Source organism: Phacochoerus africanus, chromosome 10 (assembly GCF_016906955.1).
Source record: "Phacochoerus africanus isolate WHEZ1 chromosome 10, ROS_Pafr_v1, whole genome shotgun sequence".
NCBI lineage: Eukaryota > Metazoa > Chordata > Mammalia > Artiodactyla > Suidae > Phacochoerus > Phacochoerus africanus.
Genome location: NC_062553.1, coordinates 124,542,132 through 124,562,515, shown reverse-complemented (window position 1 = coordinate 124,562,515; position 20,384 = coordinate 124,542,132). Strand labels below are relative to the sequence as shown.

Genomic DNA, 20,384 nt, shown 5'->3' with positions numbered 1-20,384 from the left:
TGCTTAACAAACTTCATTTATCCTCCTCGATTATCAGTACTGTCTCATTTCATGGTCTATATATAATGGAGATTTATACATTTCTCTTTAAATCATCCATAGCGAAGTTGACAGTAAAAAAAAAAAAAACCCTTTTCCTTCTTGCATTTAAAGGATATTTTTGCAGTTCCCTTGTGGTGCACCAGGATAAGGACCTGTCATTGTCACTGCAGCAGCTCGGGTTGCTGCTGTGGTGCAGATTGAATCCCTGGCCCAGGAATTTCTGCATGCCACAGGCATGGCCAAAAACTAAAACAAAAAGTATATTCTTTATCTACCATGAGCAAGGCACACTACGAATGGAGATAGGGTGGGAATCTTCTCTTTAGGGACATTCCAAATGACTATGACAGTTATTCAGGCCTCAGAGGAGTTGGCAGTCTTAGGTTGGAAGGTTGATATTTACTGAGATCCTATAAGGAAAATATTTATTCATACTCTTCTGCTGGAGGACAATTATTCAGATATTCCCATAGGAAGCTGTTAATTCACATACTACTGAGGAAGCATGCAGGCTGGGAGAGGAAGGTGGAGGAGCATGTGCTGAGCATGCCTGGCCTGGGTAAGGAACTGGTTTGGGGGCATTTGATGGACAAGAAGACTCCTTGGTTATACATTTTTTCAGTGTTTGAGGGAATGAGAGATTAGAGATAAACCATATGTAGTTTGGCCAACATAAATCTCAATTCTGTCGTCATCAGGGACGAATTCAGCTTTCCAGTAGAGTCTTCATGTTGCCGCTTCCATCAGTCCTTCCTGACCTTCCAAATCCAAACACAGTGTTACAGAGCGAAGTGTAAGAATGGAAAGGAATTGCCTGCAATCTTTATCAGCTGTAGTCAGGGTGTGCCTTTGGCCCAACAGTCCCTTTTGCTAAGATAGTTCTTGCTTTCCTTTCCTAGGACATGTTCTGGAATATAATTGGTTCTGTCTTCTTTCCATCTGCAAACCCCCATGTTTGTTTCTCTGCGTTGAATGCAGAATCCTCTACCCACCACTGACTTTCTCTAATGAGTCAGAATTTTAACACAGGCATGTTACACATTAACGGAATACCCACTGTGTGTCCACATGCGAGGATGTGGTGGGCAGAAGAGGAGAGAAATTGTAATTGAAGGTGCAGCCTTTGTGGCATCTTTTACATCTGCTATTTTTCCAGGTTATCCTTAAGCCTCTGCTTGGCTCACGTTCCTCCCTTACCATGAACTATTCAGGGGCACAGGTGACATTCCTCTACTGTATCCTGCTGGTAAACACTAAGATTCACGTTTTACACTATTTTTCCAGTCCAGGAGCCAGAGCACTACGGCCTGCATTTAGAGATGGTGAGGAGGACTGGCTCTTTAGCTTTTTTCATTTTTGAAAATTTCGGAGTTGTTGCTGTGGTGCAACAGGATGGGTGGCATCTCTGCAGCACTGGGATGCAGGTTTCATCCTCAGCCTGGCACAGTGGGTTAAAGGAGTTGCCGCAGCTGTGGCTTGGGTCTGATCCCTGGCCCAGGAACTTCCACGTGCTGTGGGGCAGCCACAAAAGAAAAAACAGGTTTCTACTTGAACTTTTATTTTAGGAAAATAGGCTTCTTTAGGGTCGTTGTTTTCAGAAGGTCCTGAAGAGCCTCATGAGTAACCTGGTGACACGTCTGATGAGACAGCTTTAGATTAAGGATTTTAGCTGGAAGTGAATTTGAAATGGTTGTAAGAATGAAGCTTTATATTGATACGTTTTAGTAAATGTAAACAGTTTTGAGATAGATACAGAGGCCGCTCTTTAAAATTTCCTAAATGACCATCGCAATAGGTTATGTTTTAGCAGATTGAGATTGAGGCAATAAGATCCAACGCAGAAGTCTTTTCCAAAAGCCGCTAGTCTTTCGCCAAGTTTTCTGTTATCACAGACAGCGTGGGAAATGTGATGTTTGATACACCCCGCTGTTGGCCATGTCGAGGAAAGGCGTGTGTCAACGCTGGAGCATCCGTGGAGTGTGGCAAAAAGAAAAAGGAAAACCCAGTCTTGGGAATCGGGAGAGAGGAGGGTTTGTCCAAGATTTTCCAGAAGCTAGAGTTTCGTCATGAGTTTTTGTACCTTTTCTGTCTTACGAAGTCTCCTCTATCAAAACAGGGGCTCAGTCCTTCTTCGCTCCACTGGTTTCTGTTGAGGTGCGGACCTGTGAAACCTCTGACGTGCGCTCACGCTGTGCTGGCAGCGGCGTTACACGTCTCCTCTCGTGTGATGGTCCATCTCTCACCAGCATGGAAACGTGGGCGCACGGCTGGTGCGCCAGTTCACTGTGCAGAGGCCATGGTTCCCACGTGGCAGGCTGCGGATGGGTGCCTTCCAGCAGGGATGCGCTCCCTGGCTACCGGAAATAATGATGAAGGGATCATGCTGTGAAGTTGTCCTAAAGCTCAAGACATTATACACACTGGTTTCCTTTTTGATGAAAAATCCATGTTGTTTGGTTTATGATAGGACAGTGGTAGTAGAAAGCTGTCTGTACATCCCCGCTTATCAAATTAAAACATTCGCAGGGCTTTGTTGGTCCTCTCCTCACATTTTTACTTGTTTGTAGATAGAAAAGTCTCACCACGCTTGGTTTAAGAAATAACCATCTCAGGAGCTCCCGTCGTGGCGCAGCAGAAACGAATCCAACTAGGAACCATGAGGTTGTGGGTTCGATCCCTGGCCTTGCTTAGTGGGTTAGGGATCCGGCATTGCTGTGAGCTGTGGTGGAGGTTACAGATGTGGCTTGGATCCTGCCTTGCTGTGGCGTAGGCCGGAGCTGACCCCTAGCCTGGGAACCTCTGTATGCCGTGGGTGCAGCTCTAAAAAGACAAAAGAATAAAAGAGGATGGAAGAAAGGGAGGGAAGGAAGGAAGGACGGACGGACAGACGGACGGACATCTTAGGATTTCCTGTTATGGCTCAGTGGGTTAAGAACCCAACTAGTATCCGTGAGGATGCAGGTTTGATCCTTGGCCTCGCTCGGTGGGTTAAGGATCTGACTTTGCTGTGAGCTGTGGTGTAGGTCACAGACATGGCTCAGATCTGGCTGTGGTGTAGGCTGGCAGCTGCAGCTCTGATTTGCCCCCTGGCCTGGGAACCTCCATATGCCAAGGATACAGCCACAAAAAGAAAAAAGATAACATTTCAAACAAACTGAGGTGGCATGTGCACATGCCATTTTAAGAGTAAAGCTGCTATTGGAGTCCCCTGGTGGCCTAGCAGTTAAGATTCAGTATTGTCAATGCTGTGGCTCAGGTTTGATCCCTGGCCTGGGAACTTGCAAGTACCATGGGTGTAGCAGAAAAAAAAAAAAAAAAAGAGTAAAGCTACTAAAATATGAAGGGAAGGACCGTATTTTTTAGATACTTCACAAGTGTTTAGCAGTAATTTAGACTTAACATTTGCTCTAGTGTCAGTGTAAGCCTCTACATTGCACCTTCATTCTGATTGAATATCATCTTCATTAGGTTTTTACCTGTGAATTTGTAACTTAATTTTGGGCAATAATTTTTCTTTTTCTTTTTTTTTCAGGGCTGCATCCACAGCATATGGACGTTCCCAAGCTACTAGGGGTTGAATTGGAGCTGAAGCTGCCGGCCTATATCACAGATACAGCAACTTGGGATCTTAGCCTCGTCTGCAACCTCATGGCCACACCGGATCCTCAACCCACTGAGCAAGGCCAGGGATGGAACTTGCAACCTCATGGGTACTAATTGGATTCATTACCACTGAGCTCCAATGGGAACTCCAAGAAATGTTTTTTTATAAAGCGTTACTCCCTGAAAGGATATCCTTTCCCACCTGTCCCTGAAGCCCTGGATCAGGAATCCCCTTGACTGGTCCTTGTCATTCATTGGTCCTCTTCACCGCTGATGGTGCTTGGCTCTCCTTTTTCCGTAGTGATACAAACGAGGTCGACATACCACCCAACACCCGAGTTGGCACCAAGCGCTACATGGCTCCAGAAGTGCTGGATGAGAGCTTGAACAGGAATCACTTTCAGTCCTACATCATGGCCGACATGTACAGCTTTGGACTCATCCTTTGGGAGGTTGCTAGGAGATGCGTATCAGGAGGTAAGCAACAGGCTGTTGGAGCTGCTGCAAGTCCTCGCTGACCAGAAATCCAGGATTATTGTTTACAAAATCAGATCGGACTTTGTTTTCCCCTCATTTCCATTGATGCAGTTACAGTCCTTCCAGGAAATGATATTTAACCTCTTGGCGTTGGCTTTGACTGCCTCCTTCCCCCACCTGCTTCGGATGGGTCTCTTCTGGACCCACCGTCAGAAGAGACTCATCATTTCCTTGCTCTTGCCTTTTCAGAGATCACCCCCTTCCACGAAATGTGTTGGCCCCTTGGTCTCTGGAGCTCGTGTTCCATCAAGCCAAACCCCCTTGCTTATCCCTTCCAGCAGCTTCCTGCCACCCCTTGCGCCCCACCCCCCAGTATCAATGCCCCTTTCATGTGGCTTCCTCTGTGCACATGGAGGGAGACAGAAACATGGGTGGGGCTCCCACTGTTTAACTCCCCACTTCCTAACTTTCAATAATACTTCAGCATAAAGCAGTTTGAAAACATCAGCTTGTAGTAAAAGGAAATGAAAGCAATAAGAAAATTATTCTCGTTCATGATGATTTTTCTACAGAGATTCCCTAGTAAGACTAAGAAAACATCCTTAAATATTCAGAGGTATGATTATTGCCTGTAGTATTTTGTTTACCAGCTGCATAATCTGTCTTTGAATAGAGTTCAACATCTTTTAGGGAGGAGAGGAGTCTTAGGCTCTTCAGTATCAAGTACCCTGTTTGTGGAGTTCCTGTCGTGGCTCAGCAATAAGGAATCCAACTAGTATCCATGAGGACACAGGTTTAATTCCTGGCCTCGATCAGTGGGTTAAGAATCTGGCATTGATGTGAGCTGTAGTGTAGGTTGCAGGCATGGCTCAGGTCTGTCATTGCTGTGGCTGTGGCTATAACTGGCAGCTGTAGCTCCAATTCAACCCCAAGCCTGAGAACTTCCTTATGCCTCAGGTACGGTCCTAAAGAGACCAAAAAAAAAAAAAAAAATTAAAAACAGTCCCCTGTTTATGGCTCTACTCACAGTTGTGCTCATTAAGAGACAGATCGTTATGCTACTGCCTTTTCTTAAGACGGCTAGTTCCTCGCTTTCATGAAAACGTGCGTGTGTCCAAGAGTCTGAAAATGCAGCATGCACTCAGCTAGTACCGGCTTTGTTTTGGGAACTTGCCCTTTATTGTGAACCTTTGACAACGTACTAAATTTTTCTCTGTTTCTGTTCCCTCCTTGTCCGAAGGAGGTAAATTATCCTCTCTACCTCAGATGGTTGCTCTGAGGTTTTAGTGATTGGAGAAAGAATTAAAACTTCCTGGCTTGCAAATAGCACTCAATCCATGTTAGCTTCTTTAAAAAAAATTTTTTTTCATTTTGGTTGGTAGAGCCTTCACTTACATTCAGATTCAGATTTAAATATGAAGGACAAACGGTCAATCAGCAGGCATTCACACACCGAAGAACGTCTTCAATGAGGCAGTGGCTTCTAATCACTCTGGGAATTCTGTGCCTCTTATAAGCAGTTCAAATCAGCACACATTCCCTCTAAAGCGAGAAAAGTCTTCAGTCCAAAAGCAAAGTTAATGTAGAAAATTTTTCCTACCCAGACATTTTATACATCTCCCATCATAATTATGAGGTCATGCTTTATTAAGAGTAGATGAGCCTAGGAGTTCCCGTCGTGGTGCAGTGGTTAACGAATCCGACCAGGAACCATGAGGTTGTGGGTTCGATTCCTGCCCTTGCTCAGTGGGTTAAGGGTCCGGCGTTGCCATGAGCTGTGGTGCAGGTTGCAGATGCGGCTCGGGATCCTGCGTTGCTGTGGCTCAGGCGTAGGCCGGTGGCTACAGCTCCGATTGGACCCCTAGCCTGGGAACCTCCATATGACGCAGGAGCGGCTCAAGAAAAAGGCAAAAAGACAAAACAAACAAACAAAAAAAGTAGATGAGCCTATTTTTAAATAATATGCTTAAACATTTTATTCAGGTAGGTTTATAGAAGTCAAAGGAGTAGCAAGGCACAGCCTTACTTTTCCTTTTTTTTTTTTTTCTTGTCCTTTTTAGGGCCGCACTCATGGCATATGGAGGTTCCCAGGCTAGGGGTCCAATCGGAGCTGTAGCCACCAGCCTAGGCCCCAGCCACAGCAACACCAGATCCGAGCCGCGTCTGCGACCTGCACCACAGCTCACAGCAATGCTGGATCCTTAACCCACCAAGCGAGGCCAGGGATGAAACCCACAACCTCATGGTTCCTAGTCGGATTCGGTTCCACTGTGCCACGAGGGAACTCCAGCATTACTTTTCTAATTAGGTTTTCCTGAATATCTAAAGCAAATAGGGCTTTAAGACGCCTGTATTTGAAAGCCCGAAGACTGGACTAAAGGAGACCTGGTTCTCTGCTTAACTAGAAGGAGGGTAGTCACTGCTCTGCTAGGCCTCCTCTTTGCCTGAGGAGATGTAAGAGGTACCAAAACAGCCCCTTATCTCAGCATAAGACTGACGTGTATTTTTTAGAGTCTCAGCTCTACCTCCTAGGAACTGTGTGGCCTTGGGCAATTTACTTCATCCTTCAAAGCCCACGTTGCTCATCTGCTTCGTGTGGATAATGATGTTATCTCATAAATGTGTGTGTGAGAATTTAAGACGATACGTTATAACCCGTAAGCTGCCTCCACGCCTGGTAGATAGTAAGTTCTCAGCAAACGAGTTGCTTTTCTGTCTCCAGAAAGGCAAAGCTCACGAAGTTCTGGTCCCTGACACTTTGCTTTATGCAGGTATTGCAAGTCTGGGGGCTCATCTTTTGAGTCCGGGTGCTTTGGGGTGACGTAGACATATCCAGGCCTTTCAAACTGTGGAAGAAAAAAGAAAATTGTGAAGTTCTGAGACACAAAGGGAGCAGACGTGGTAAACAGTGATCACTTGATTGCATGATAAGAAAGGAGTGACACAGACGTAATGATAACTTCAGCGGTTGGCTCTGTGTCTCTTGTCATGTACCCACCAGCCCCCCGCCACATGCATCCGACCAGCCAGCTGGTAGCACCAATGTGAGACACCAAGGAACATTTGATGGGAGCTAGATTGACATTGTCCGTGCCCTTGGGATGTTCCCAGAGCCTTTGTCTTGAGAATGAGAAAGGGAGGAAGAGCAGGAGTGAAGTGAGCATTTCCTATCCGTCAGACCTTGTGCATTTATGATCTTACGTAGAGAGGCACACAGAGGAGGGAAGTATTAACATAGGCAATACATAGAACTATGCTCTGCAATCTCAGCAGAGGACAGAATAAATGGGGAGTTGGAATAGTCTGAGCAAACTTTTGAACCCTCTGGTCCTTTATGATGAAAGATGAGCACGAGTTTACAAGAAAGGACAATAATAGAGGCTCTAGATTTTTCTAAAAGTAAACCCTTAGTGAATTTAATGATGCAGCAAATATCATGGGCCAACCTGGCGGGATCGTCTTGTTCAGATAGAAAACAATGCAATTCCTATAAAAGACAGTTTAGGAGAGGGAGTAAGGGCTTTTCTGAAAGATGATTCAGAGCAGCAGCCTCTGAAGACAGAGGCTGCTCATCCTTTTGAGCAGTGCAGTCAGAATAAGGTCAGAAAGAAGACACAGGTAGCCTGCTCTTTTGAAGGACAAGAAGAAAAAGGTAGAAATTAGATACAAGGAAAAGGAAGTGAGATAGAATTTCAGCGTGACAAGTACCATTTCCCCAAAGATGACACGCTTTCATGTTTCTTAACGCTTCTTTCAACAGTACCTATTTGTTTCCAATGGTAATACATTCCTTGTAGAAAGTTTGATAGATGCAGAAAATTTGAAGAAGGAAAAAAAAAATCAGACAGTCCTTGCACCTAAAAGTCGTGGTTAATATATTTAGGTGTGTATAGTTTTCCAGATTTTAAATGTGCAAAAGCAAGTTCTTATGATTGAGCAGAAAAAAATGTAAATCTGACATTTTGTTCAAGTAGAAGACATTGCCAAATTTATTATGAAATTCATAATCTCATATTGCAGTAATAGAGTTACATTTTTTGTGCAGTATGAGTTTGGGGTGCATCTGCCAAATTTGCATTGGGGTTTAATTTTTTTTTAACGTGGCATGCAAGCATCTTAATAAAATCAGACGTATAGTTGAGATGCTAATTGAATTAGCGTTCGGAAATTAGGAAAAAAGCCTCGAAGAGATATAGTAATATGTTTCATTATGTTTTCTATTCATTTTAAAAAATGAGATTGTGTCATTTGGGCGCATTTTTTTTTTTTTAAATGTAGGTGGTTTGCTTTTGTTTGTTTGTTGCTGTTTTGCAGCCTGACCTGGTCTCTGGTACTGATAGCACTTTCCATGGAGCCCAAGTGGTTAGACTTTTATTTACTCTTCCCAAGAAAACAGTAACATTCCTAAAACCCTCTTGGCAGGTATAGTGGAAGAGTATCAGCTTCCCTACCATGACCTGGTGCCCAGCGACCCCTCCTACGAGGACATGAGGGAGATTGTGTGTATCAAGAAGCTGCGGCCCTCCTTTCCCAACCGGTGGAGCAGCGACGAGGTGAGGCTGGAGGTCACTGTGTAGCTGTGACCAGTGTCCAAACAGACTTGTCTCCTTCTGCCAGGATTCCAGATGCTCATGACTCCAGGTCGTTGTGATGACGAAGCTGATGGGGCCTCATGGCAGCGACTGAGCTGGGTGCGCTGCGTGCAAGTTGCTGTGCCTTCTCCGGCTTGATCTTGCCACTTCCAAAATTCATGGCATGGGTCAGCATTTCACCAGCATGACCCATGACCCTGTTTCGTTTGTGGGTGACGTCCTGATACTTGCACACAGGCTATTATTTCCCTGCGTGTGTTTGTAAAACATGGGGAATTTTCTCCACAACAAACGCGCGTACAGCACTCATGCGTGTTGACCAAAGCAGAGCTGGCCATCTGGAGAATTCGGCTTACCATACACAGAAGTAGTCCACGCTGAGTGAGTTGAGATGCCTGACCGTGGCGTGGATCTTTGTGAATAAGGATGATGCGATGCTGTGTGAATAAACCCACCGTGGGCCGGGCTCTGAGCGGGTCCACGGTGTGAAACCCAAACGGGTCTAACAGAGTTGCCAGGAGATGAGCCGGGCGGCTCGCCTTTCTGGCCCCATCTCCTCCTGCTCCCCCACTTCTCCATCCACCCGCTGCGCTTCTAACCACACCACACGCCACCCCCTACCCTGCCCCCACACCCAGGCCTGGAGAACCCCGGGCACTCAGAGTGCTGGGACATTCAGGGAGGGGTGTGAGCATTCCCCCCCCCCCCCAAAAAAAGGTACCAAAGCCAGAGCAGACAGGTGGGCAGAACACTGTTTATAAACTCATTCTTCCATGCCACATCCTTTTAAAAATAACCTTTGGTTCCTTGGGTTTGCGGCTAGTTACGGAAATGCTAAATAAGATATATGTTTTCCAGTGAGCTGTGCAGAAAGCTTTATAAGAGGCTGGAGTCGTGTTGTTTGGAAGGTGCTTATAATCACTGATATTACTCAGAATCCCTTCACAGAGTCCCGTTCAAGGATTCCTAATGAAGGGAAACGGTGCTTTTCAGCACGGAGACCAATAATTGATGTAGCACAGGAGAACGCGGGAGAAAGTTGTAGCGAGGCTGTGCAGGTCATTCATCTTGTGAAATGCTGCAGGGTGAGGCTATTAGTATAGCAGACAGCTGTGATTTAGGAATAACCATGTTTTTTTGAATGCTATGAAATTAGATAAAAGATTGAAGCTTATCAAGAGTTACAGCCAGTTTGGGAGTGTGCCGTGGAATACACACTCCTGGGTATTTGTCTGTCTATTCACTCTGCCTTCAAAGGCGCTCGTCTTCCATCAGCAAAACCACCTGCTCCCTCCAGTCACTAGGAAGACGTGAAAATCTGTCAGAGACATTGACCACTGGCATGAGAAATGAATGCTTATGGGACTTTGTGTCCGCCTGGTTTTAAGAATATCTTTTAAAAAGAGAGTCAAACTTGAGACACTCCAAACTAAAAGCCAGTGTCAAGGGCCGACCTTGCAGACGGTACATTTCTCTAGAGTAACGCCAGTTTCCCCTTTCCTTCCCACAGTGTCTAAGGCAGATGGGGAAACTCATGACGGAATGCTGGGCGCAGAATCCTGCCTCCAGACTGACAGCCCTGCGGGTGAAGAAAACACTGGCCAAGATGTCAGAGTCCCAGGACATTAAACTCTGACCCGAGGGCAAGAATAAGCATCTCTGGAGAAAGCCGGTAGATACTCGTTGGTTTGCAGGCCGAGCCAAAGATGTTGCAGAAGCATCCACAGTACAGACCGTGAACACCATCCTGCTTCCCGGTGGGTTTAGCCTCGCCGCCGCTCGGGGTGCAGCCCAGACAAGAGAGAAGCTCCCACGAATTCATCGCCTCTGTTCGCAGGAGGAAGAAACCGCTTGGGTTCCTTGTTCAGGATGTGATGCGTGTTGCTTTCTAAGAAAGCCCTGGATTTGGGGATCGCCTTTTTGTTTTATTTTGCCAAAATGAAACTAACAATGCAGATTTTTTTAAGGTTTATACGATTAGAGATTAAATAATAACAACAGACGTTCTTCCGGGAACCTCTACTGGACGGTAACTTAAAATATGTTTCCATTGAAAAATTGCGTTGCACTCTCCCAACTGAAAGACAGTCTGTGACGCTGGAGAACAGGATGGAAGGCATCTTAAAAGGCGCCTGACCCCTGCTGCCCCCCGCCTGCTCAGACCACTCCTGCCAGCCCTGCCCAGGGGCAGCCGAGGCAACGTGAACGCACCTGGGAACCAGCCACCTCCGGTCGGGGACCACATTTGGGGGTTCCTGCAGATGCCCTTTTGCAGCTTTCAGGGGATATGGAACAATTGAAGGTTTTATGTGACTCTCTTAGCAGTAAATGTTGACACTGTTCTTCACAACCACTTGCATGTCTGATTCTGTTAGGCATTTGCTTTTCCCTGATGAAATCCCTTCCTTTTCGTTAAACACAAACTGAGCTTTTTTTTGTGCAGAGAAGTAACCCATGCAATCTTTTGATCTCTCAAATGAAAGGATCAATATTCAGTTAAATGGCCATCAGTTGAAGACAATGGGCTTTAAAATAGAGATCATTTTGCCCTCTGTGCTGTAAGAAGATTGGGTCAAAAAGGTACAGCATGAGGGTGAAGGTGCAAGTGGCTTGTTTCTTACAGACCCGGAAGAGCCAGTCTCAGGAGCCCGAGGGGCAGCACATGCACAGCTCATCGTGTATGCACAGAGATGGTTTCTTTTGGTTATTGTCTGCCTTTCTTGTGTCTGAGTTAAGGGAGGGAGGGGAATCGTGTCTCCGGTTAATGTAACTAAATTTTTAATTTAAAAATAGATAAACCTAACCTCCAAATGGGACAGCAGAGAAATGATAGCAGAGGCTGCAAAATACCAGGGCTGCTCGGATTTTTTTTTTTTTTTTCCGGAAGAAATACGGATCGAGTATGTACACCTTCCGTGATCTTTTCGCATCTTAGGAATGCTGACGCTATTTTATTTTATTCTCAAGATGTTCAATTTCCTTTTTAATTTATTGGTTTTTCCTTCTCTGTGGCGCTTGTGCAAAAGCATCTCCTGGCCTCTTCCTTGCTGTGAGGTTTTAACTTTTGAGCAACATGCGTCCCATTGTTGACAGGGCCAGTAGTCCTTAGCAAGAGGAACATGATAACGGCTAAAATGTACACACCCCTCTCAGCTTTATTCATTTCCGTCCTGACTGTGGTTTTCTTTTGCTGCTCAGAAATTCCGTAATGTTTGGTAAAGAATTCGGGAGTACCTCCCTTTGCCCTTAGAGAAAACACACACACACACACACACACACACACACACACACACACACACACACACACACACACACACACACACACACACACACACACACACACACACACACACACCACACACACACACACACACACACACACACACACACACACACACACACACACACACACACACACACACACACACACACACACACGATGTTCCTTCCAAAATCCTCCAGGGGGCAGTGTTTCCTAACATTTTCGTTTCACCACTGGGTGGCTGAAGGATGGAGGGTTTCTGAAGATGTGACAGCTGCATGAAAAAAGAGAAAGTGTTGTCCTCACTGCGGAAGTGGACCGGCCGCTGGTGGCTTGGTCCTCCTGAGAGCGTCGCAGAGCAGAGACTGGCTGTGAGCTCCTCGGAGGAGTGGGGAGAAGCAGGAGGAGAAGCAGTGCTGTGTGTTCAGCACCCACTTGGTAACCACCTCTCGTTTGTAGCGAAGACAGAATATTTTCTTAATCCTTGACTATGCCCAGAAGTTTCTGTTTTTTTCCAAGATTAAAAACAGTTGGTTCTAAGTATACGTGTAATCCGAATGCCGCTTTGACTGATACTAAGGTACCTGAAGAGCAGTGTAAAGGTTCCTTTCTTTGGGTCAAAGCAGATTCTTTGTGAGAGCTTAGAAGGAGTCTGGGGTTCCAACAACGTGTGATAATCCTTGGAGCCTGGGAGACAAACTTCAGTGCCTCTAATCGGATCATCTACAAACGAGTAAACGTGTGTCAGTGAAGTGGCGACATGCTTATGTTTATTTTCCCTAAATTTAAGCAATCTTGGGTTTAAAATGTGTTTTATGTTTGGCAAGTTCTTACACATGGATATCTTCAAATCAGACTATTTTATAGGGAGGTGATGATTTGAAAATAAATTTCTAGGAAGGTGTTGGTTCCTCTGAAGAAAGAGAAGAAATTAAAATTGTACGCAAATTTCTTCTATTTTGTTTGTTTGGTGGCTTTGGAAAAACATGGATAGATCACTTCCTAATCCCCAACCTGATTTACTCACTAGGAACGTATAAAAATTATTCCTGAGACACTTAAAAAGACCCGTTCAGTTATTATAGTCTTTCAAGGAGACAAGAATTTATTTATGATTAGATTTTCCTTTGTATCTAACCAAAATTCACCTTGTTTAGGGAATATTAAATTGTTTTTAAAGAGACTACCTACTCAATTCCAAGTAATTCATTTTGATTTTTAAACTTCTAGTAGCTCAGAAGTGAATTTATTTTTTATTTTGTCGTTCAATAGAATAGTGGAAACCTGGAAATAAAGTAGTCAGTTGCTTACTTTCAGGATTGTTCCAAAGAGTAAGATTTTCTTCTAATCGCTCCCCTAAGAAGGAATCCTAACATATTACTTGTTAGCTAATATAAGTTTTGTACACTAAGATGTTCGGGTTTATAGTTTATGTGTGTATATATTATATAAATATGTATGTATATATAAATAATATGCTCAGTTTGGAGTCTGGCACAACTCCATTCTGTGGATTAGAGAGTAAAATACTATGGATGATAAAGTACTAAATGAAACATAATATTTATTTATAAAGGGGTGTAGATCTTTCAGTCACAGGCGACAGCTCTATAGAAGTTGTGTGTGAGGAGACAGGCCTTTGACTTCCTGGAAAGCACTGCTCAAAAGTCACTAGTGACCATTCTTTTTATTCTCAAAATAAAGCTTCATAGAAAACATGCTAAGATTTTATTTACAGGGAATTCTTAGATGCACTTCAGTTGTTGTATCGTCAGGCAGGGCCAGCACTGAGTAATGATCGACCCCCCTGTTTGTAGAGTCACGCGTCTTGATTAGAAGTTAAGAGTTTTATGTTGTTGGTCTGTTCTGGTTCTTTTTTGTTTGTAGGCGGAAAGGCACTGAAAAAAGTACCGCTTGTAAAACTTGAATAATTCTCTAGGTGTATCTCCTTAGGAAACTTCGTGACGTAGCCACAGAAAGGAAAGAAGTGGCACCAAAAGTGACTTCATTTAGCGGTTATGATTCCTCTTGTAAAATATTAAAAAAAAAATGCCATATTTTTTGGAGAAAAGTTAGACTATATAAGGGATTCTGTTGTTTGTTTCTAAAGAAGACTCATGTGTTCTTTTGGGGAACCAGTGCCTTATTGAATTTGTACATACTGTAATTATTCAGGATGAGGGAACAAACAGTTGTGTTGTCTTTGTTACAAAGTGTATATGGCTTTGTTTTAACATTCCCCCAAATAAAACGGTTTCATTCTCCCCTTGGAAAGAGCATGTCTGTTATCTTAGAGTTGTGCCCTTTTCTCATCCGAAACATATCCCATTGTAACAGGTGGGAAAAGCAGGTGATGCAGGTAAGTTTGCATGTTTCGTGGCAGGAGGCAGGACAAGTGCTCTGCTGGCTCCTATTTTCTCTGTCCTCAGGAGGCAGGGTCAGTTGGTGAGAGTGAGAGAAAGGGTAGAAAGGACGGTGGTTTGAGAGAAGAGACCAGGTCTACAATTGTGCTGTGGAAGATCACAGCTGGGCCCAGGGCCCTCTGACGATCGGTGATGCCCTGTGTCTTGGTGGCCAAGGTGTGGCCTCTGGACCACCATACAGCCCACGTATGAATCCAGCCTCTGCTGTTCTCCTAGTTCTCTGGCCGTGGGCATGTTCTGACCTCTCAGAGACTCCGTTACTTCCCCTTGACCGTGAGAATGATATTAACCTCTACTGCGTGGAGTGGTTCTGAAGACGGATCGAAGTAATCCATGCACCGGGCAAGAGGTGAGCGGTCCACTGTTACTGAATGTCAGTTGTCGTTGCTCATGCCTCGGGCTGCTCTTCTGTGGAGTTTTACGATTGTATTTTTCTATCAGCAGCCCAAAGGCAGGCATGGAGCCCGTGGCATGGAATGGCAGCGATGGGTCATGGAAAATGAGAACTGTCATCTTCAAGGGGACATCTGACGTGGTCCAGAGGAGGGAGGGGATTCAAGAGGAGGCAGCTGATAGGCCACGAGCAGCTAGGTCAGAGGACGAGGACCCACGCTGGGACGGGTGGTGTATCAGCAGGTACTGAGAAGGCGCTGTGTTCAGAATCAAGGTTTCAGGAGGAAGAGCAAGACCGAGGACAGGCTGAGGGTGGGCTCACAGGGGTGGGCGGGCAGAGCTGGTTACTGGACAGGATGGTTGGTGATGAAAGAGGAACCCCAAGCCCGGGCCTTTGGATCTATCTTTGTGGATTGGGAAGCCCCCAGGATGGTGACGTCTAATGACATGCAGATTGTAAGGCAGGATTCTCGGGGGCCACAGGAGGATGGGGCGCGCAGTCAGTGAGGGGCAGAGAGTGCAGACAGGCTGGGGGCGCTGATGTTCAAAGGAGCGGGGTTTCCTGCAAGGACAGTGGCCTGCAGCAGCACAGCAGTGTGAGAAAGACCCCATCTTCCTCCCAACTTGGGGTACCTGGGATGTGGAACAGCCAGGTGGTTGCTGTTATTTCTGAATCCGTGTCCCCTGGAGAGGCGAAAACCCTCTGCAGAGGGAGAGGGGAGGTGTGAGGTCCTTGGTCCACGGGCTGGGAGTCCTGGAGGGCAGGATGGGAAGTTTGCTTTTGACGGCATCCATTGGACACCGGATTTAGGGAGAGGAGACCCAGAATTGTTTGGGCACAGGGAATTTGGGAAGGCTTGCCTCTCAGTTACCGGGAACTCCGGAGTTCGTGAGTGAGTGGCTGTGTTTAGCCAGCTGCGCTTGTGCCAAAGGGATTCATCCCAGTATTGGGTTGAGATTGGTTTAACTCCTATTGTGTGGTTTTCACTTTCTCAAGTAGAACTTCGTAGTCTGAACCCCATTTGTCTCCCCCTCTAAAGTGGGACCAAAACACCCATCTCAAGAGGCTTTTAGGAGCAACAGAGGAGGTGAGTATGTGAGGTGTGTGGTGGGTCCCCGCCAGACACACAGCAGGTGGCACACCTCTCCCACCCTCTCTGCACCCGCGTCCACAGGCTGGGGGCCTTCCCCGGACTCAGGGTAGTAACTGGCAGCTGAGGAGAACCGAGTCTCCTTTCGGCACTGGTCTCTTAAGTTCCCCGCGTGCCTGCTCCTCCAGGTCACGGCGGTGATGTATAGGGGACCCTGCTCGCAGAAGGACTTTGGTTCCCGCCGAGTAGTCCTCCTGCCCCAGTTTATGATGCTAACCTGGTTGGAGGGAGCTCTGGGGCTGATGAGGGGTCTTTGCCGGGGCCACATCCCAGAACTTTCCAGGCATCCCAACCTGGAGGGGAGCTGGGCCAGCCCCCCAGCCAACTACACCTGGAAAACGTGGGCATGCTTTCCCGGGTGCGTTTTTGCCAACAGGAATCCCAGCCACCAAAGCTCCGCAGCAGCACTCAGGACAGTGGTGTAAACTGGAAGGGGGGTAAAACAGGAGGAAGTGGCGGGTCCTGGGCTCAGTCTGTGCTGCCCTGTGCTTCCTGCATGAAATACTGTTTGGCACTTGGAGTTTCCATTCTGGTGATGGACTCACATAGTTAAATTCTGCACCACAGGACCCACCTCTCCCTCCTGTTTTACCCCCCTTCCAGCTTACACCTCACCACCACCTCCTCAGCCCTGCCCCGCGGGTGCTCTGTGACCCGGGCCTCGAGTGGGTCTAGTTGGGGGCAGTGCGTCCCTGCAGGTCCTGTTGCTCCCAAGCTCCTTGGCTGCCGAGGGGCAGGGGCAGGCAGGAGCTGCCCCTGGAAGCTGCTTCTCCATCCACCAGGCTCCCTGGGAAAAGCTGTCCCCGCACCCTGGGAGCCTCTTTCAGGCTCATGCCCCTGAGGCTGAGCAGGTCTGAGTGGCACTCGCTACGGCTCTGGCATCGTGTTCCTGCCCCCAACACCCCTCCCACCCGCTTCATTTCCAGCCCCAGAGCAGCTGCTTGCAGGTGTCATTTAAGGCCAGGTCTTCTGAGGTTCGAGTTCCCCAGGGCCTCTGCCCAGCTGTCCCCAGAGCTGCCCAGACCCATGAATTCAGATTCCCTGAGGGTGAGATCCAAGCGGTCATACTTTTTTCAAGCTCCTCAGGTGGCTCCAGTGTGCAGAGAAGCTTGAGAAGCATCTTTCTAGAACCTCCCAGAGCCAGGGGGGAATGTAATGACCATCAGTGCAGAATCTAAGAGTTTCTCTGTCCTGGCTGAAGGAACACTGGGTGACTCCTCACACGGAGGGCTCTGTCAGGAAGACACGAGGGAGGCAGCGCTCTCTGTTGCTTATAAATATAATTTATTACCTGTTGAAAAATCCTTTCTTACATTTTGTACACAGTGGCTGACAGAATAAATGCGGGCAGATTTACAAAGCAAGGGACTGCAGGGGAAATGGGGCGAGACGGCCAGGGAGGGAGAAGAGGCACAGCTGGAGCTGGCACCTCTGGGCCTCCAGGGCAGAGAGCACGCCTCCGCGGGGGATTTTCTAGAAAAGGAATTGCATAGAAGATCCAGCAGAAGGAAACTCCACCACAACAAAAGAAGTGTTCCATCTCTGAAGAGCCAAGGTTGTGTCATTGTGTTGAAAAAAGAAGAAAGAAAAACCACAAAGCACAAAACCTTATTGTGACATTTCTGCAGTTGAACTCGTCCACAGGGAGTGGCGGGTGGATGACACGGCCCTTGAGCACGGACTGCTGGGGAGTTTTTCTCTGACAAACACCGGTTGTCATCTTTAGAAAGAGCAGAGGAAGGTCACGAGCTTACGAGAGGTCAACATTAAACTCAACAAACACGTACAATACTGTGACATCTCACACACACACTCACACATACACACAGATGCCACTCCCTGCAATGGAGGGTGACAACGGTCTCACTACCAAAGGGAGGCCTGGGAAAGAGCAAAGGGGAGCATGCTAGTCACACGATCGGCTTGTCTCAAGGCCTGGAGGACTGTGTTTGAATTTATACCCCACATTGACAGGTGTCATAGAGACGTTTGCAGTAGAAAAGGGCAAAGGCATTTTTCACTGGCTGCAGACCGCTTGCTCTTTCATGCTGTTCTAAACAGGTTGAGCATCTAGGACGTTGCTCTGGTCGTGATTCTCGGAGGCTGCATCACTGCGGGGCTGACGTTCAGAGGTCAAGGGCTCATCAATTCTTAGGCTGCATATCAGCAAAATGTGCCTATGATTCATATTCTGAGCTCCAGTCCCGATCGTGAGTCCACCCTGGGTCAGTGCCATCAGGTTCAGCCGCAGCTCTGATAGTGCCAAGTCCAGCAGACCTTTGGAATGTAAAGTTGGCACAGAGGATTTAAGCATCATTTGTAAAAGACCCTGAAGTGTTATAGCCTCCAGCAACCTAGGAGTTTGCTGAGGCAGAATGCGAAATGGCACATGAAAAGGCTGGTGTTCAGCAGCAAATGCTTGGGCTGGTGGGCATCTTCCTCATGTCCTACTCAGCAGCTGGTAGGCCAAGACTCTTGAGGCATTCTGCAGAGATTCCCGACTTGGGATTCCAGAAGATTCCTGGCTACCTCACTGCAATACACAAAAGTGTACAGCAGGCTGGGAAGTAGCCTCTTATTCCTGCCTGATTTTGTGCCGGCGCATTTGTGGCGTTCATGGCCTCCGTGGACCATAGGCTAAAATAGGGCCAGGTGTGGACTTTGGCTGCATGAGCCACCTGAAGATTAAGTGGCCCGTTGACAGGCCCTTTGAAAACCCTGGAAGCAGTGAAGTCTTCTGAAGACAGATTTTTAGCATAGGTTTTGTGAAAATTGGGGCAAGCACAAAATGCTGCTAAGACTAAAGGATCAGGAAGTTGTTTGTAGAGAAAACCTACCTAGTGACATACAAGGCCCTCTCCCTACTTTTCATAAATAGCAAGTTTTAGACATGCATTCTGGAAACACTTAGGACTCCACTTGCTTTATTTGACCTGTATGGACACAGGCTTGAATTAATAATGGGTACAATGTATTTTTTTCCCCTTATGCCTTATTTCCTTAAAAAAAAAAATCATTGACGAGGCCAGGGAACTATTTCAGCGGGAGCAGCACAGCCAGAGATTACATAGACTTCTTAAAGAAACAGCACTTCATTGCAGGGAGGCAAAGTTCCAAGGAATTCAGTTACCACTCGCTCAGGAAGGTTTTAAAAAATATGAAAAACCAACCAACCCCAGTGTAATAGTTGGTCCTATGAGGCACTCCAAAGGTGAAACCATGCGTTTTTACCTTGAGATACTATTTCCTATTGGATCCATAACACTTAATGCTCACTGACCATCGTATTTACAAATGACTGACTTTGAGCCTCGGCATTCAGCGTCAAACGCTCTTCCGCTCTTGACGAAGATGGATAAAATCCAATTTCATTTTGGCTGTCTCCTGGCTCCTCCTTTCTCTCAGCAGCCTTGGACTTGTCCTGCGATCTTTATGACAAACTAAAGACTTGTCAAGGCCGACTACTCGGAAAAAGCCAAAGCTCCCATGCAACCTGAAGACTGGACGGGTAAACTCTTTCTACATACCTGATACGCTTGCAGGTATCTGTATTTGACCCACCGGGGCAGCGCGTGTCGTGGTGAAGGCTTGTGAATTCTGAGGAGACAGTGCCATCCCTTCCTCAAACATGAGTGACAGGAAAGTAAGTGGACCAGGAGCACAGCTGCTGTGTCCCCGACGGTTACACACAGGATACATTAGCTTCTCTGTTCCTCTCCAGAGAAGCAAAAAAAAAAAAAGAAAAAATCTCGATTTTACCATTGGAATGTTTAAGATTTCTTATAGGAGAGGGGCCCCTAAAAATTAGGACGGACCATGTAGTTTCCACAGGGTCCCGAACTCACTCTCCAGGACGTCATCCTAAAGGCTGGTTCTACTGTTTCAATCTACAAAGTGATCGTTTACATAAAAATGGCTAATGGTCTTGCAGTTTAGCAACAGGCCTCTCACTGCAAATTCGGGCCTGCCTTAGAAAAGCTTCACCTTGCTCCGGTGAGGACGGGCGTTCCCCGGGGGACTGAGGTGCAGGTTGGTGTTCATGCTGTTTGGGGAAAGGCCATCGGCCGTGAGCGCCTTGGTGTAACGTGTCTGGGGACACCTTATGCCTGGTACCCATTCTGAATCTCACTTCTATTCCTTCCCCATCCCAAGAAAATCCGAACAAGCTTGGTGAGAGGAAAATAAAACAGGATGAGACGTCTGCCTTGAGGTCTGCCAGTTCAGAAGAAAGGAAGCTAATTGTGTTCTCCTTAATGACCAGAATTTTCACTTCACTGGACGTAGTATTTTCATTTGCAGACATGAAATGTACTTGTAAATGGATGTTTTACCCCTTCGATAATAAATATCAGCGAACTAAAAGATTTAAAAAGCTCTAAAGCCCATTTCACATATGTTAAAATGACACGTCAAAGACTGTTTTGTAAAAGTTTGTATTTTT

The 20,384-nt window shown here is 46.5% G+C and overlaps 1 protein-coding gene across 2 annotated transcripts in view; it reads left to right on the top strand.

Annotated features, from left to right (window-relative positions):
• The window catches only part of BMPR1B (bone morphogenetic protein receptor type 1B), a 224,090-nt gene extending 212,120 nt beyond the window's left edge, over positions 1-11,970 (top strand). For both annotated transcript variants that reach the window (XM_047799043.1, XM_047799044.1), the window contains 3 exons: positions 3,947-4,122; positions 8,545-8,675; positions 10,225-11,970. In XM_047799043.1, coding sequence (XP_047654999.1) covers positions 3,947-4,122; positions 8,545-8,675; positions 10,225-10,350 — 433 coding nt within the window. In that variant the 3' untranslated portion in view covers positions 10,351-11,970. The remainder of the gene's footprint in view (positions 1-3,946; positions 4,123-8,544; positions 8,676-10,224) is intronic.
• The last annotated feature ends 8,414 nt before the right edge of the window (positions 11,971-20,384 follow it).